Below are 19,171 nucleotides of genomic sequence, written 5' to 3' on the forward strand. Positions count from 1 at the left end.
TTACAGTTTAAAAATAGAGGTTCAGAGAAACTCAAAAACACGTCTAAGACCATCAAGCCAATATATGCAAGTGAGCCAAAAAGAATGACCATGAAGGTCTCACAAGAGCTTAGCTTTAAAAATGAAAATGAAAAATCCTTAAAGTAGTAATAAGCCACTTTTAAAGAGGCAGACATTCTGACTCTGCTAGGCATAACAATGCATACTTAGACAACAATCATACAATTTTACATTGTTACAAGTGTTTGCATTTAGTTTAGATGGAAGATGGATGGTGGTAACGCTTATACATAGATTTATTGAATCCCAACAATGGACTAGGCACTTTCAAATATGAATCAAGATGATGTGTGACAAAAATAACCACAGTAACAAAGAAGAGTTGTGTTTGAGCCAAAATAAAAAAGTTAAAGACTTGGCTAGATCATAAACCTCACATTTTAAGAGAAAAATAATTATAGAATATTAAGGGGAAAATATGAAACATGAATATGAGCGTTTTCCATGCTATTTTCCATTTCTAACAAAATAAAATACGATCCTTAGGAAATATAATACCAAATTTTTATCCTAGATATATAAACATGACTCCAAAGGCCAGGTATTAACAACCACTCTGCCTTGGTCGCCTGGAACAGATGGCCACGCATCATGAACACATACGCAAGGTAGCCACATCTTCATTCACTTGGAACGGATGGAAAAATTTTCTCAATTAACAGGATTTATTATGACGGAAACTTGTATGGTTATATATTTTGGCTGCTGTTGTTATTAAAGGCTATAAGGAGAGATTTATAACAGAAATTTGTATAGGAACTGTCAGGCAGAAACAGGAAGTCACGGTGTCCGCCGTGAAAGTCAAGCTGATTTTGTGTAACTCTAGAGTATCGCATTCTTTCTTATTCTTTTATCATGGCAATAAGGAAGAGCGTGTAACTTCATCATTCTCAAACACAGTTAAATTCCCATAATGAAGGAGAAATTTCCAGTAGTGTCACGCCATCATTTGAAGGTGGCTGTTATACAGGAAAGCCTAAGAACTGCATGGGAGGGAAAGGTGTATTTATTTACAGCAATTAATAGTAGTTGCGGGGAAAATTACCATGAGCAACGTTATCTGGTTTAGGTACAAGATTTCTTTTTGAAATTTACAACATGCTCCTGAATTATTATATGTATGTGTCAGAACAATATCAGTAGATAGATATAAAAGGGATTTCCCTACACAAAAGTCTACAGATCATTCCTGGAACACTGCAGGATTGTTGTTTTTTTAATCTTAAATGTTTGATTTCTTGCCACTAAAGCTTTTCCAGACTCAGAAGTATTAATGAGATAGAGCTCTTTGATTGGATAGGGGGAAGGGAGACTGGGAAAAGACCACCCTTGTTTCCAGTGGCAAGAATCCAAAAAAATTAGCTTAGGAAACAGTTATAAGATTGGGCTCCCTTCAGCTTCTACCAAAGATCCCCACACTTGGGCCACCCGCTGGGTCCAGTGTAAGCGAACACAATTGGTAAAGCCTGGTGCCCTGTCAAGCTCCTCCAAGGACAGCAACCCATAATCTAAGAAAATATAAAGTCCCGTCCAAGTTTTGACTTAGCGAATCGCCAAGATCCACAACTTTCCCTGGCTCCAACGTCTGGGCAGTGATAAATATTTTCAGCTTAATAATGTGCTGACTGATTACCACACTTTAATCTAAATGCCTTAAGAGGGTTCCACATTTGAGTCCTAGTTCTAAAATTCTACAATGGCAGGACTAAAAATCTTAACCAAAACCACATCGCTCACATTGTATTTTGGGGGCACTATCAATTTGTCACTACTCTACTCTGTGGCTTCTTCATTTAGCATTTTCCTGCTATAAATACATCCATTTAAAGCTAATATTATGGCAGATAAATGGCTGGGAATTCTTTTTAAACACACACATAGAAGAAAGATATTATTAATATTCATATGATTTCCCAATATATATATATAATACTGAAGTGAGCTGCTCGGTCTACTGTGAATGTGATGACACAATTCCTTTAGTACATTTAAATATTGTTTCTAAAAAATAACCCCCAATCATACTACACATTTAACTAAAGGTAGGACTAATTCATAACAATTTTTTATTATATAGATACTGCTATAAATACCAGTTTTATATTTGTAGGAAATGATAAAGGTTATCTATTTACTTCCCAAAGCTAAGGAAAACTTACAAATGTCAAGTGTTTGGGTTTTCCTTTTTTTCACTTTTTTAACCAAGAAATCTTTTTTTAATTTAATAAATTTAATGTGTCATATTGTGCATATTTAAGGTGTACAGCACATTGTGTGCTGTGCTGTGCTAAGTCACTTCAGTCGTGTCTGACAATTTGCGACCCTATGGATCATAGATGTTACTTGATACATTTATACACTGCCAATATGATTGCCAATCCAGTGAAATTTATCATATCACATAACTACAGTACAATATTATTATCTATATTCATTACCCTGTGCATCAGATATTTATAGTTTATTTACTACTCATTACAAGTGTACTCCTGTATTCCCTTCAAATCATCACTCAACCCTACCCAAACTCCTGATAAGCGACCCCATGGACTGCAGCCCACTGGATTACCCCAGCAAGAATACTAGAATGGGTTGCCATTTCTGCCTCCAGGGGATCTTCCACAGCCAGGGGTCAAACCCACATCTCCTGCAGCTCCTGCATTGGCAGGCAGATTATTTACCACTGAGCCACGTGGGAAGCCTCAAGCCCATTTTACCCTGTGTTTTTACAGGCTTAGCTTTTTCAGAGTCCCACATATAAGTGATATCATATAGTACTTGTCTTTCTCTGTCCATCTTATCTTATTTGGCACAATGTGCTTAAGATCCACCCATGTTGTTGCAAATGGAAGGATATCCTCCCTTCTCATAGGTGAATACTATTCTAGGGTGTAAATGTACCATATCTTTTTTTTTATCCATTCAACCATTGATGGGCATTTGGGTTGTTTCTGTATCTTGGCTATTTTGTGAATAAAACTGTCATAAGCATGAGAGTGTATATATCTCATGGGAAATACTGTTTTCATTTCCTTTGATTTATACCCAGAATTGGAGTTGCTAGATCATATAGAAGATGTTTTTTTAATTTTTTAAGGAACCTCCAAATGATCTCAGTACTGGTTGGATCGATTTATATTCCCACCAACAATATTTAAGGGCTCCATTCTCACCACATCCTCATCCTCCTGTTATCCCTTGTCTTCTTGATGATAGCCATTCTAAGTTGTGAAGTGACATCTCTTGTGATTTTGATGTGCATTTCCCTGATAATCAGTTATGCTAAGCCATTTTGATGTCCTATTTGGAAAAATGTGTATTAGCTCTTCTGCCTACCAAGTGTTTCTTTTATATTTCCATATGCTACTTATAAGGTGACAACAGTGACAGATGTGATGAAATGCATGACACTGCTTGGACATTAGAGCCTACAACTATGGTACAATACCTTCACTGTGACTGAAGGGACAAGGTCAGCTCCCACATCAACATCAGTAGCTTGCTGTAAACACAGAATTGAAAATTAAAGGGAGGAAAGAATTGTTTAAGTACTATACATCTGTAAGTAAACACAGTGGGGTTGATTTATACTTCCCACCACCAAAAATAAAAAAGGCAAAAAGGATTCATCACTCTGATGACAGACTAAAAGAATTACTGTGGCTTTTTTGGATGGCTTCATTTGGAAAGTCATGAACTAATATTAAAAAACACACCCACCAAAAAAGGGAAGAAAAGTTCACATACTTTATTATCAAACTACTGCCAAATTTCCTTAAAAATTGAAACTAATTCTATCAATTCATTCTTTATATTATATAAAACAAGACCTCTATATATTTTCTATATAAACATTATGCCTTTTTTTTAGGTCCTTGTGTTTTTAACTTGTCAAAGGTATGCTTTATTCTAATTAATAATATGTATCTAAGGCATGTAATTAATGATATAAAGACATCTAGAAAATAAAACAAAAGTAGCAGTTTATTTTTTTACCAGTAAATATCATAAATTCTTTCACTCTTTGAGAATCAGCCTGGGTTACCTGGTCCTCTCTCTTAAAGAATTCAGAATATAATACAGCAAATATTTCCTTAGAATTTATAACTTATTTTTTAGAGCAGTAGATTGAGAGGAAAAAATATGGTCATTATATGACAGAATAAGATCAAAGGGTAACATATTTTCTAATAATACCCACATGGATTCCTAAGGGAACAATTATGATCATAAAGTCTCTGTCCAACCAGTGAATAAATCCATTGTACTTTAAATTAACCTAGTTGGAATTATTTTACTGAGAAAAATTAAGCCTCTTCTAAGCAGTGGGGATTGGTATGATGCCATGGTCATCAGCATAATTAAGAGTAAGGATATTCATATCCTATATATGATTCCATAGGAAACTGTATATGAACTCTGATTGAACTTCTCAATCAAGAAGAGAGGATAGCGATATTTGTCTCTTCCATAAAAGACAACAGTCTAGCACAAATTACATTATTTTTTGGATGTGTGCTTTCACAATAATGACTGAAAATAAAATATTAAGCCAGACTTTTTGCTCTAGTATTACCTAAAATTAGTACTAAAATCCAGGAAATGTTTTACATTTAGCTGTCGGCAAATCTAGAAAAGAAACCAACATCTCCTGTTTCTTGCTCTTTTCCATCCATGCCTAAACACCTTGATATTTCAAGGACAAAAGTCCTTTGGAAACATGAAATTATAGCCAGAGAGAAATAGCTATATGAAGACAATATGGCACCAAAGCCACATAAATCATTGGACTGATGTTTTCCAATGAGATGAATATGATACTCTCGAGAATCCTTTCCTTTCTTAAGAAGGAAAAAAACTGTGAGATGGGGAAATGGAGCTGGAAAGAGATACCTAGTTAGGAGGAAAAAGCACTTTAGGTTACCAGTAGGGAAATACATATTAAAATACAGTGCTATTACATAAAGCCTTTACTCACAAAGATCAAAAGTTGCTAAAGAACAGAAAGGGAATTCCTCATTTCAAATAGCCGATGTCTAAGAGAAAAACCTAGAAAAAAATTATATAAGTTGCCCAAAGGAAAAAAAGAATCATTTCCAAGGCAAGAAAATGTGTGTACATTTGTCAGCTAACTAAGCAGAAATGTTCCACTCAGACTACACCCTTCAGGTAGAGTGAGAAATGGTGTGCTGAATATCCAATGTTTAGAACAGTACCGCTACTATGTGACTCAACTGGGTGAATGTTTCTTTCATATATAGTCCTACTTTTTTTTTTTTTTAAGAATATCCAACTTACTATACTAAGGCAATGTTAATGCAATTTTTATCACAACTTCGGTTGGCTGTTTGTACTAAGATTATTCTTCAAAAAGCTATGGAATTACTTACTATATTCTATTCTGATACCTAAATATCAAAGTCATTTCCTAAGCAAAGTTATATGACATAGATCTCATATACAGTAAAATGAGTGAATTTGATCACTTGCCTAAATTGGTCGACTTTGGTACAGACAGATAAACTAGATAGATTTTGGCCCAACTTCAGGCAGTGAGAGAAAACCAACCGTAATCTAACAAGTGCTTAAAGAAGACTAAACAAAAAGATAAGGCAATGTAACCAAGGACAGACCCCCTTTCTGGTTTTTCAGCTTTATTATTCTTTGATGCTTTTGAACTATGGTGTTGGAGAAGACTCTTGAGAGTCCCTTGGACTGCAAGGAGATCCAACCACCCCATCCTAAAGGTGATTATTGGAAGGTGTTCATTGGAAGGACTGATGCTAAAGCTGAAACTCCAATACTTTGGCCACCTCACGCAAAGAGTTGACTCACTGGAAAAGAACCTGATGCTGGGAAGGATTGAAGGCAGGAGGAGAAGGGGACGACAGAGGATGAGATGGCTGGATGGCATCACCAACTCGACAGACGTGAGTTTGAGTGAACTCCAGGAGTTGATGATGGACAGGGAGGCCTGGCGTGCTGTGATTCATTGGGTCCAAAGAGTCAGATATGACTGAGTGACTGAACTGAACTGATTCATTTATAGAGCAAATATATACTGAACACCCATTATGTGACTGGCATTAAGGAAATGGCAGTCAATTTTCCTAGGTGGTGCAGTGGTAAAGAATCTCCCTGCCAATGCAGGAGACACAAGAGACATTGGTTTGAACCCTGGTTAGGAAAGATCCCCTGGAGAAGGAAATGGCAACCCACTCCAGTATTCTTGCCTGGAAAATTCCATGGACAGAGGCGCCTAGCAGGCTACAGTCCATAGAGTCACAAAGACTCAGACATGACTCAGCAACTGAGCACACACAAGACAACTGGAACAGTGATGGCTGTGGTAGGGTTGATGATTATGAATATTATTATAATGATTTGTTAGTTAATTATTATAATTCAACAAAGTGGATTCTACTACTATTACCATTTTACAGATAAGAAAATTGAGACAAAAAATTAAATACCTTGCTCTGGGTCACACAAATAGAAATGAGAGAAAAAATAATTCCTGGCTCAACCCTTTATTCTTAAATTACTCTCCCACCACAGCCACTGTAATAAAGACTATATATTATCAAACTCTGAGTCATGCCTTTCATAAACATTATCTTATTGAACATTCAACAAAAATGTAGTGGGCTCAGTATTATTCATCTGGAGTAGGATTATCTCAATACTCCAGTACTGAAAAAGTTTGAAAAAATAAAATAACGTAGGGAAATTCAGAGTAATGGTGACAAACCCCCTTCCCTTCCCCTTTTTTAAGATAGAAATCTGCCTAAGAAACTTGTTATCACACTGAGATGCTAGAAATGTTTGTTTCTAGAAAGTAACAAGGCCTAAAACTTGTTATCTTCCCTGAAGTTTCTATCCGGAGGCCCAGATTTTAAACCAATACAATCTGATTCCAATATATCAGAGTCCACCACTATCACAAACCCTCTTAAAGTCTGCAAATACACCTACAGATACTGAATCAAAGTTAGGAGAAACCATGGCAGAGACTTTCAGGTCATCTTCTCTCTCAGTCAGGGGCCAAACATCTGTAATATTAAGAGAAAAAAAAAGATATTTAATCATAACGTAAAAATTGCTATATAAAGTTGTTTTAAGATTTATCTATACCTTACATCAAAAGACAATCCCATAAATGTATTCACATGTTGAAAAAAAATGATGCAATACAGAATGAAAAGCTTTCCCCTCTATGTTACTGTAAAGAAAAACTGTCTTTTTTTCCCAAAGATATGTGACCCACTGACTGACCTATGTTAGGAATTTCAATTCCCTCTCCTTAGCTACTGTTAGAAGCCCAAAAGAGTATAACCCATGACAGTAAATTGGCTATAACTGCCGGGAGAAATATCAACAACCTCAGTTATGCAGATAATACCTCCCTAATGGCAGAACGCGAAGAGGAACTAAAGAGCTTCTTGATGAAGGTGAAAGAGGAAGAGTGGAAAAACTGGCTTAAAACTCAACGTTCAAAAAACTAAGATCGTGACATCTTAAGATCGTTTGCCATCACTTTGTGAGGAAATGGCAACCCACTCCAGTAGTCTTGCCTGGAGAATTCCATGGATAGAGGAGCCTGGCCGGCTACAGTCTATGGGGTCACAAACAGTCGGACACAACTAAGCAACTAACACGCGCACACACACATACAGGGCAAATAGATGGGGAAACAATGGAAACAAGGGCAGATTTTATTTCCTTTGGCTCCAAAATCACTGTGGATGGTGACTACAGCCATGAAATTAAAAGACACTTGTTCCTTGGAAGAAAAGCTATGACAAACCTAGAGAGCATATTAAAAAGCAGAGACATCATTTTGCCAACAAAGGTCCATAAACTCAAAGTTATGGTTTTTCCAATAGACATATATGGATGTGACAGTTGGACCATAAAGAAGGCTGAGTGCCGAAGAATTTATGTTTTTGAATTATGGTGCTGGAGAAGACTCTTGAAAGTCCCTTGGACAGAAAGGAGATCAAACCAGTCAATCCTAAAGGAAATCAACCCTGAATATTCATTGGAAGGACTGATGTCAAAACTGAAGCTCCAATACTTTGGCCACCTGATACAAAGAGACGACTCATTGGAAAAGACCCTGATGCTGGAAAAGATTGAAGGCAGGAGGAAAAGTTCGTGAATGAGATGGTTGGATGGCACCATCAACTCAATAAACATGAGTTTCAGCAAACTCTACGAGATAATGACGGGCCGAGAAACCTAGCATGCTGTAGTCTGTGGGGTTGCAAAGAGTTGGACACAGTTTAGCTACTGAACAACGACAACAAATCAAAATGTAAAATTCACTTACCCTGTAACCTAACAATTCTATTTTCAAACATTTACCCAATACTCATGTCCAAGGGGTTTCTCTGTTGCTGGTAATTACCAAAAACAAAACAGCCTAAATCTAAGTTATATTTCTATTAATAGGGAAATAGTTAACTAAGTTATGGTATTATCAATACCGTGCAATGGTCCAGAACCCAAAACTGTTAAGAGTGCTATCCATCTTTATATACTGACAAGGAAAGAACTCCAAGATATGCTATTGATCTAAAAAAGCAAGATGTAGTACAGTGTCTCTAATACACACATATTTGTGTAAAAACAATTATATAAACAGAAAACTTTCTTACAGAATACACAAAACTATTAATAAAGAATACATTGAAACACTCTAGTAGAAGTAAGACCTGGGTTTTATGCTTTCAGTACTGACTGAATAGTTTTTACCATGTTCGTTTTATTTTCAACTTAAAATTTCATAATTTCAAAAACATTTATAGTACAATATGAGATATTATGAACAAGCCATAGAGACCCTAAATAAACAAGAAACATAAATAATACATATGCACATACATACGTGTATATATACATACATAGGGCTTCCCTGGTGGCTCAGCTGGTAAAGAGTCCACCTGGAATGCGGGAGACCTGAGTTTGATCCCTGGGTTGGGAAGATCTCCTGGAGAAGGGAACAGCTGCCTACTCCAGTATTTTAGTATCCTGGGCTTGAAGAATTCCATGGACTGTGTAGTCCATGGGGTTGTAGCGTCAGAAACAACTGAATGACTTTCATTTAATACATAATAATACATATATGTGTGCAGATTATTGGCTGCCCGCTAACATTCATTCTTCCCTTCTCCTCCTCCTTTGTGGTAGACCCCTAATTCTGCTGATTCACTTCCATCTAATTCACTTCCATCGAATTCCCCTAATTCTCTTCCATCTTAATCACTGAATTGGTCAAATCTAAGCATGGCAATTTCATTCCCCTGACCTTTTGTTATTTCAGGCCTGAGCATGGAACCTAATCCTGGCAGATGTGAGGTGAGAACTGATGGGAGTCGGGGTGCTGGTGTGTGGTTCTGGGAAAGTTATTCCTCCCTAATAAATGGGGAGACTTGGGAGAAATATCTGTCTCCTTCCCTGGAAATCATATTTGTACATGTTGCCTGGAACTGCCGAAATAACCTTGTGACCTTGACAGGGAACATCCCCCAAACCCTGAGGATGGCTGACTGAAAAATATAGAAAGCATTTGGATGATGTCACATGAATCCGCTGTCTCACAAAGAGAAGAACTGCCTACAACCGCCACCAGACATTCTCACCAAAATGGCAATATTTGGAATAGGAATTTCCACAACGTAGAGCATAAAAGGTTGCTCATTGCCCACCCAGTAATGAATCTTTGGTTCTTCTTTACTGAAAGAAGAGTCCAATTTTCCCCTAAGCTTGGAGCCTAATCTTGTACTCAACCCAAGTGTTCAAACAAAACGCTAAATTTCCCAGCCTCTGTTGCAGCTTGGAGTGGCCAGTGAGATATGAGCAGAAGTTGTGCAGGGCGTGGCTGCCAGGAGAGAGCCTTAAGTGGGCTGACTCAGCTGCGGATGTGAGGCAGGACTTCCAGAAGCCATCCTGAACCAACAGAAGGCCCGGGTGAGAGGGACTCAAAAGCCCCTCATGACAGTGGACCTGCCAAACCAACCCTGGACTGCTCATTACTGGACTTCTTTTCCATGAGAAAGAAGTAAACCTCTGCCTGTTTAAGCCACCTTATTTGGGTATTCTGTTATAGACAGCCAGACATAAGTCTGAACAGCAGAATTTCCAAAAAGGTTACCAAGCACGAATGTTTCTACTGCTCAATGGTAGAAGCAACATAAGTTATCCTAGACATATTTCAAATGGGTGCAGACTTTCAGTTATATGCCTATATCTTACTGCTCTCTTTTCCTTCCTGAAGACACGCTGTGTGGGCGTCTATGTCAATACTGTACTCATTCCTTCATACTTATCCCAAAGAAAGAACATATCAACTATTTAAATAAATCATAAGGAAACTCTATTTTTGAAAGTGTCTACTAACAAATGTTGTTGACTACTGGTAACAGAGATGCAAGGCAGGATTCTAACTAACGAGTTGAATATGACAAGCTTCAAAATCCATGAGCCATACAGAAATTATTACTATTGATATGATTTCATGCTTATAACATACATTCCTCATATAACTTATACACATAAAATCAGCTTCAAAAACACTTTTACTATGGTAGATAATATACACCATGTGTACAACAAAATGTATTCTTTAAATTGGCTTTATATTTTGCTGCAATTATTGCTTTGAAGAAATAAAAAAACAACTTTAAGTGCTGAACATAATCCACAAGACTGAAATGAACATTTTTTTTTGCAAGTTAAAGTCACTCCACTAAAATATGTGGCATTTAAATGAATAATGAGGTCGTCAAAAAGTTCAGAGTTTTAACTTCTCACAATCTGCTATAGCGAAATGATTTGGTGCTTTTATATAATTATAGGTATTTTAATGAACAAATACACCACAATTTTATAAGTGCAAAAAATAGTAAATTTTTTCCATATTCTAGAAATAAACTATCTTAAAAGTCTCTCCTTTTTTTTTTAGAGTCTTTGTTTCATTTTTATGAATAAAATCAAATGATGGTGGCAAAGAAGGGGCAGAGAACTTCAAATATTAACTTTGAGGTTATGTAAATAATAAACTTTGCACTCAAGTCTGTGGGTTCATCCCTAGCTTAATTAGCAGTTATTTCAATATACAAAGAAGAATCAGGGTAATGACAAGTAAAATAGCCTATCCCTGGGTGAAAAGACTGGAGTACTCAAGGGCATCATTTTGACCACCAAAAAGTAACTTAGCTATAAGGGATTTTTCTGAGAAATGTTTTACATAATCAAGTGTTAATCAAAATATCATTAGCACCTTGTTTATAGAAATGCCACAATCTCAAGACACAAAACTTGGAGTGAAAAGTTACATTAAATTTAATGAACTCTGTAAATTTCATGTTTCATACACACATACACACACACACACACACAAACACACACATATATATATCTTCCCCAATTATATTTTTTTCCTAATTATATTTTTAAATGACAAAATGAGACTTATATTCCATTATTCCCAAAACACTAGTATCAAAAATGAGAAACATGTATATTGCAATATGACACACCCAATTTTAACTATTCTCTATTTGACCAGAGGGTGTCGACAACAAATGGGTTTTTAAATATTTGGAGATACTTAAAAGACCCAAGTTTCATTCGTTTACTTTTAAAACTTTCTAAGAGAAAGTGTAAAACCAAAACAAAACAATTTTATTTTAATATTCACATTTTGAAATATATTATCTAAATTCCTCTGAATCTCTCTTGGTAATATAGACTCAAAAATACATAACTCTAGGAAAGTGATTGGACCAGGATTAAGATTGGCTGTGTCGTTTTGGTTGGCTTTTGATGCTCTGCTTCTTTTATTATTCCTACTTGTTTTAACATTTCTTTTATGTGAAAATAGTCCATATTTTTTCTCATTAAAAAAATACTTTTACCTGACCCTGAGAAGAGAACTTAAAGTAATGCTTTTCACATGTCCAACTTAAACAGCAGGATTGGTGTTTTGTTTCTCCTTTTAATTTATAATAAAATTATACCCTTGTGAATCCCAAAGTAAGATAATATTGAGTTATACAAAACTCAGGAACTGAAAATATCATCAGCCTCTGAGTCACTAGAAATCAGCATACCACAAGCTACACGCCATTTGGATGGCTAATTAACTACAAACATAAATTATCTCACTGGGCTGCAAATGACTACATTTTTAGTAATAAAGTGGTAACTCATGTACTGCTCTGATTTCCTTTAAAAGAAGCAACTAAATTTTTTTCAGGGATATTAGAAGTTAATAAATGATCACTCTAAACTTTAATGTTCTTCTAAAGGCCTAAAATCACTACCTGAAGAAATATATGTTCCTTTCTTAGAGTTTAAAGAAAAAAACCTAGATAGCACTGTCTGTGAAACACATTAACAAAAGTATTACCTTAAATAGGACATATCTTTCAGAAGCTATAATATACAAATTAAGCGCAAAGACTAGCATGTTAAAGAGCAATGCTGTTTTCACAAAAATGACTTTAATTAAGCCTGGGGGAGAAAATCAACATGTACAAAATATTATACATATACAAAATAATATAAATTTTACAATGAATATTATAATAGAAAGCTGAAAATGAGATACCTTGTGATTTGTTAACATTTTTGATGACTTTCTGAAGTTCTTTCAACTCCATATCAAGTTCATCATAGTTTAGTTCTCTAGATTCAACTTTTGGAGCTTGGAACAAAGAAGGATCTGTCCCCAGGTACGAACACTGCAAATGACCATCATCACTCAGAGTGACTATCGCTCCCTTTAAATCACTTAAAAAAAAAAAAAGGAGGAGAAAATGAGACATAATTAAAAATGTTTAATGGATTTAGACTTGACCAACTACACTTTCATTCAATTCAGCTTCAACATACCATTAAGAAAATGGAGGAGGCCATGAAAAGAAATGTGGGCCCTTCTCTTTTCCTTTTGTTTCTCTCTACCCTTGGGACATAGGCTCCCCCTCCCTCCCCAGGTCCCCTCACATGGCTTCCTTCACTCCTATTCAAGGAGCTCTCTGGTCTGTTCTCTCTCCCTTCACTTTCAGATAGAAGTCTCCCTTTCTCTCACTTACTAGCTCGTTCCCCATCACTCTTACCATCCTGATTATCTCTTTTCCTCCCCACCCTTTCACCCTTTTTTTTCTTCTCTTAAAGTCTCCCTTATCTCTGTTATTTTCTAGAAAACAGCCATAATATACAAATTATAAATAACTTAAGCATAAATGTTTAAAAAATAAAAGTTGTATGTTTTCCTGAACTTACTATAGAAGTAGATGAAATGATACTATTTGCTTCCTCCCCATCCTGCTCAGAGGGAAAGAAACTCAATATTGTCATGAGTCATTTTGAACTGATATATAATGACTTTGTTTGTTGTGTTTTCTACTGGCCTTTGATTTTTACAAAAGTTTTCCAACCCTATTATAAAGGTTAAATATTAATCAAAAACAACAGAAAACTTGAGAGAGACAATAACTTGGAAAAAAAATGTGCTATTCATCTGAAGGAAAGGAGTTAGGATATATATATAAGGGTCTAGGACTCATTCAGAACAAATAAGAATTTTTTAATTCTTTTGGTCATGAAAAAATATAGCTCATTAATCTAAAAGTTCAGCTTGACTAAGAGTAAACACTATCATTGCTCAATCCATCCCACAAGGTGGCCACCAGCAACTTTACCATCTGCTTTAAACACAATATTCCTACCCAATCTTTCTCCAGGGCCTATACATAATTCTGTACTGTGACTTCATAATAATAAAAAATAGATTGGTATCACTGATTCAACAGATTAAAAAACTAGCTAAAAAGTAAAAGGATACTTAGGTTCTAGCTCTAACTCTGCCCAATGTAGCTGAGTCAACTTGGTGAAGTCTCTAAATGCCCTTATTTCTGAAACGAGAAGGTGAAAGTAGGTGATCCTCAAAGGTCTTTAAGTCGAACAAACTTGTTCTGCCAATCTAGCTCAGAAAATAAATACTGCCAAATAAAATTATTTTCCTAAAATAAAATGTTTTCACCCCTACAGAACCTCTGGACCTGACCTTTTCTTTTCAGGCAACTGAAGCCACCTAGTGGCCATAGAAATCTCAACTTCCAGCTCAGACAAACTCATTTCAAGAGGGCAAACCTCTGTCCCTATTGAGTTAGTCTGTTCCCCATTCTACTCAGACATACTAAAGTCTGGGAACACAATAAGTCCTAAGGAAACACTAGGAAACTAAAAGGCAGAGGTTCTCAGATAATGTGGTAATCATCAACTCTTTGAACCCAAAAGAGTTATATCCATTTCATCTTCACCCTTTGAGTGGTCCATTATAAAGGAAACCTAGCATGAGCCAATATAAGTATACCTTACTATCCAAATTTATTTGGTCTTTGAACTGGATAGCTTATTAGAGAATCAGTTACATCCCACTGTTTTAGATGGCAAAAAGCAATAATTTAAACTGAGGGATTTATCTAAAAATTTATCTGAACCTATTAAGTTTCTGAGTTCAGACAGAGTTTGATACTGGTATATACACATATTTTCTTCAGTGTCTCAAAAAGAAAAAAATCTTTACTGATGTTTTGAGGTGCTCAAAAGGAAAAGAGAGGAGCCAGGATCTTTCCTTACTGAAAGAGCTTACCAAGGGTCTCCAGAATGCCTTCACACTAAATTATAAAACTTAAGAAATTTACTTTTTTCTTATCATTGGCATTAGAGCCATTATGTACAATTTGGATCAAATAACAAAAATTTAGAATAGCTGAATTCATTTAACATTGCATGTTTTATTCCATAGTAACACTAATACAAGCTCTAAAAACTTTAGAATAAATGAGTGAAATTTCTGTCTATGATGGGACAGACAGTTTGACACAGGCCTATAGTACTACTTAACATATAAGTAATGTCATCATTCGTTATCTTAAACACAAAGGAAAATTTTTAGTATACATATATATCATTTCTAAAGTTAAGCCCAACTTAAGTATACAGCCCAAATATTTAATTTCTATTTAAGAAAAACAAGATTTTTTAAATATCTTGATTTTTTTATATAAGGTGTAAAAATGTAAAAAAATGTATTTTTTACATTTTTTATGTAAAAAAATCAAGATATTTTCAAAAATCTTTCTACTTAAAAAATACCTTCTTACACAATATTTATTGTCCATGTGACAATGTGTAAAGCATTGTGAGTGATAGAATTTTATGCTGGAAGATGTCATCTAGTAGACCAAGTATTGTGTACCCCATTACTTACACATTTACACTGCCAAATTAAGTCTCAGGATTATTACTGGTCCTTGAAATACATAAGCTAAACCAAGGAACCAGAATAATGTATTTTACAAGGACTCAAGGTCAAAGATGTTATATTACTAGGACATAATAATTTTGTGATTTTAGCAATGGAGCATGAAATTAAACAACAGAGCTAGCTCAGGAATCTGAAAGTAATTGTTTCATCATTCAGTAAACAGATCCGGCCCTAGCAATACATTCAAACAAAATTCCAGATGGATTTTAAAAGTTAAATTTAAAAATATGAAACTACAAAAATATTTATCTGCCCTTGAGAGGGAAAGAACTTTGCTGTGAAAAAGCAATAGAGGAAACTACAAAGCAAAGGATCTCTAAATTAAACCACAAAGAAAGTTTTAAACTTGTTATATGCTTTAAAAATAACATCATGGTAAAAAGAACAAAAGACAAACTAGGGAAAACATTGGCAACCAACATAAAATATATGATTTAAGTTGAACTGTATGAAATTGTGGATATTTACTGTTTTTGACCTATAAACTTTTTTTATATATTTCACCTAACATGTAAAGAACTCTTACAAATCAATGAAAATATGAGTACATCCGCAAAGAAAAAGATCGAAGGGAATATACAATTCACTTGAATCAGCTACTTAAAGGTTGAGTAATCTATGAAATTAAAAACTTTCATCTAGTTCTTTTTCTGACAAGGCCAAGCTATAAAATTAACAATCTGAAAGTATTTGAAATACTCAAAAAAATAAAAATGAACATTTTCTTTTACTAATACAATAAAAACAAATGAATAATAGCTTTAAAAACAAATGAAAAGAACATGCATTGAATCAAATGGTTTCTTGTCCAGCTGCACCTTATACAAAATAGAAATATTTCAAGCTTTTAAATCTTCAGTGTGGTTTTTATATGAGATATAGATATCACAGAAATCTTAAAAACTTAAATACTACTTATTGTACTCAATTTTTACTCCTCTGCCTCAATACCGAGCACATGATTTAAAGGCAATTCCCTTACGCACAGCAGGCAGACTCAATGTAGGCAGTCCTTCCTTAGCCCCAACAGGCTAGACTTGATCACTTGAACATATTTTGAGTCACTTTGTAATCATTTGTTTAAGATATGTTTATTAAGCATCTGCTATGAAAATCTGCAAGCAATAAATGCTGGAGAGGGTGTGGAGAAAAGGGAACCCTCCTACACTGTTGGTGGGAATGCAAACTAGTACAGCCACTATGGAGAACAGTGTGGAGATTCCTTAAAAAATTGCAAATAGAACTACCTTATGACCCAGCAATCCCACTTCTGGGCATACACACCGAGGAAACCAGAATTGAAAGAGACACATGTACCCCAATGTTCATTGCAGCACTGTTTATAATAGCCAGGACATGGAAACAACCTAGATGTCCATCAGCAGATGAATGGATAAGAAAGCTGTGGTACATATACACAATGGAGTATTACTCAGCCGTTAAAAAGAATTCATTTGAATCAGTTCTGATGAGATGGATGAAACTGGAGCCGATTATACAGAGTGAAATAAGCCAGAAAGAAAAACACCAATACAGTATACTAACACATATATATGGAATTTAGGAAGATGGCAATGACGACCCTGTATGCAAGACAGGGAAAGAGACACAGATGTGTATAACGGACTTTTGGACTCAGAGGGAGAGGGAGAGGGTGGGATGATTTGGGAGAATGACATTCTAACATGTATACTATCATGTGAATTGAATCGCCAGTCTATGTCTGACGCAGGATGCAGCATGCTTGGGGCTGGTGCATGGGGATGACCCAGAAAGATGTTCTGGGGAGGGAGGTGGGAGGGGGGTTCATGTTTGGGAATGCATGTAAGAATTAAAGATTTTAAAATTTAAAAAATAAAAAACTAAAAATTAAAAAAAATAAAATAAAATAAAATAAAATAAAATCTAAAAAAAAAAAAAAAAGATATGGTGCTGACTCCATAAAAAAAAAATTCTGGTCTAATTGCAAAGGAAAACCTATTTTTAAAAATAGCAATTGCAACAGAACATGTCAGATACTATATGAAGAGTGCAGTATAATGACCATACATGAAACAGCAGAGCAAGTCTTCACTGGGCAAAGGATGCAGAAGCTAGATCCTGACTTATAAGTAGATTCTCGAGATTTGAAAAAAGAAAAAGAAAAAAGTGACCAGACTAAAGGCAGAGGACTCTGGCCTTGGTGAACTCTTTCTATCCCATGACTTTAAAAATACCCTTTTTGTGCCAGCTCCATTTATATCTCCAAACAGACCTCTCCCCCAAAGTCGAACTGTGTACATCCAGTGGCCTACTTGATATCTCCACTTGGAAGGCGGATAGACATCTAAAGCTGGACATGGCTACAACTGAGCTCCTGATTTTGGCTGCTTCCCTCCAATTTAAATATGTTATTCCTTAAGCGTTTCATCTTTCCAAGAAGAGGAAATGTATTACAAAAGCAGTGAAACTAAGAAGCTCAAAGTGGTTGGATTGAAGAAAGTTCAGAGGGATACAGAAATTACATGGGCTTCCTAGGTAGCTCAGTGATAATCTGCCTGCCAAACCAGGAGACACAGGTCCATCACCGGGTCGGGAAGATCCCCTGGAGAAGGGAGTGGCAATCCACTCCAGTATTCTTGCCTGTGAAATCCCATCGACAGAGGAGCATGGCAGGCTACAGTTCACCGTGTCACAAAGACTCAGACACGACTTAGTGACTAAACAATAACAACAGAATTACATACAGTAAAATCTTACAGGCTCTTGTAAACTGTTAAAAATTGTGAACTTTATACTTAAAAAATAAGAAATCACAACAGGTTTTAAAGTAGAAGAGTGAGAAGCACCAAGATCTGATTCATCTTTGACAAAGATCTATTCTAATTGCTTGTGGAGAGACCACTCTGGGTGGGGTTAATACAGGAAAAAGAGGCAAGGACCATGAGAATGAAGAAAAGGGAAAGATAAAAACATATTTAGAAGATATAATCACATTATCTCACTTAATCACCCCAATAACCTTATGAAGAGAGGTTTCAGATGCCTTCATTTTACAAAAAATTAAAAAAAGAAGAAGAATGAAGCCCTGGAAAAACAGAAAATAATAGAGACTGGTTACTAGGAGATAATAAGCACAGCTGCAAAAAGCTGCAGAATTTCTGGCGTCAAATATGAAATTTCCATTTCTATATAGCTGCCCTCAGAAGGCAACAAATAACACTTCATACAAAATGATTTTTTAGAGTGTATTATATATTCAGCAAATATTAAATGCTAAGAAACAAAATGATTTGACATTTAACTGAACTGTACTTTAAATGAAGTACAGAAGAGCTTTTATTCAAACAAAATGCTTAAGTATTTAAGAGTCAAATATGGTAAATTAAAAACTAAAAGAGACAAATGCTCCAAGGTCATATGAACGATATTTGTTTTAATCTACAAAATTAAATGCAAAATGATTACAGTTAGTTCCTCACATTGAGACTGGTGCAAAAGTAATTGCTATTTCAGACCATGAATTTTAAATCATTATAACTAGGCTCAAACATATCTTTATTAATCAAAATAGGAATCATTATCATCACACATTTTTGCCAATGAGAAATGTTTGTAGCATCCAAATCTATGCTTCGGCAAAAACAGAAATATAAACCAATGGAACAAGAGATAGAAAGCCCTGAAATAAACCCATGCACCTATGGGTACCTTATTTTTGAAATAGGAGACAAGAATACACAATGGGGCAAAGACAGCCTCTTCGATAAGTGGTGCTGGGAAAACTGGACA

General features: G+C 35.4%; 1 protein-coding gene across 4 annotated transcripts in view; it reads right to left on the minus strand.

Moving 5' to 3' along the window:
- The window catches only part of BBS9 (Bardet-Biedl syndrome 9), a 471,120-nt gene that overhangs the window by 265,425 nt on the left and 186,524 nt on the right, over nucleotides 1-19,171 (minus strand). For all 4 annotated transcript variants that reach the window (XR_011256695.1, XM_069588065.1, XM_069588067.1 and 1 more), the window contains 3 exons: nucleotides 12,677-12,858; nucleotides 7,036-7,112; nucleotides 3,509-3,562 (listed from right to left, as the gene is read on the minus strand). Coding sequence is in view for 3 of the 4 variants with exons in the window: in XM_069588065.1 (XP_069444166.1) it covers nucleotides 3,509-3,562; nucleotides 7,036-7,112; nucleotides 12,677-12,858 (313 nt within the window). In the remaining variant the exon portion in view is untranslated. The remainder of the gene's footprint in view (nucleotides 1-3,508; nucleotides 3,563-7,035; nucleotides 7,113-12,676; nucleotides 12,859-19,171) is intronic.

Source organism: Ovis canadensis, chromosome 4 (assembly GCF_042477335.2).
Source record: "Ovis canadensis isolate MfBH-ARS-UI-01 breed Bighorn chromosome 4, ARS-UI_OviCan_v2, whole genome shotgun sequence".
NCBI classification, from domain to species: Eukaryota; Metazoa; Chordata; class Mammalia; order Artiodactyla; family Bovidae; genus Ovis; species Ovis canadensis.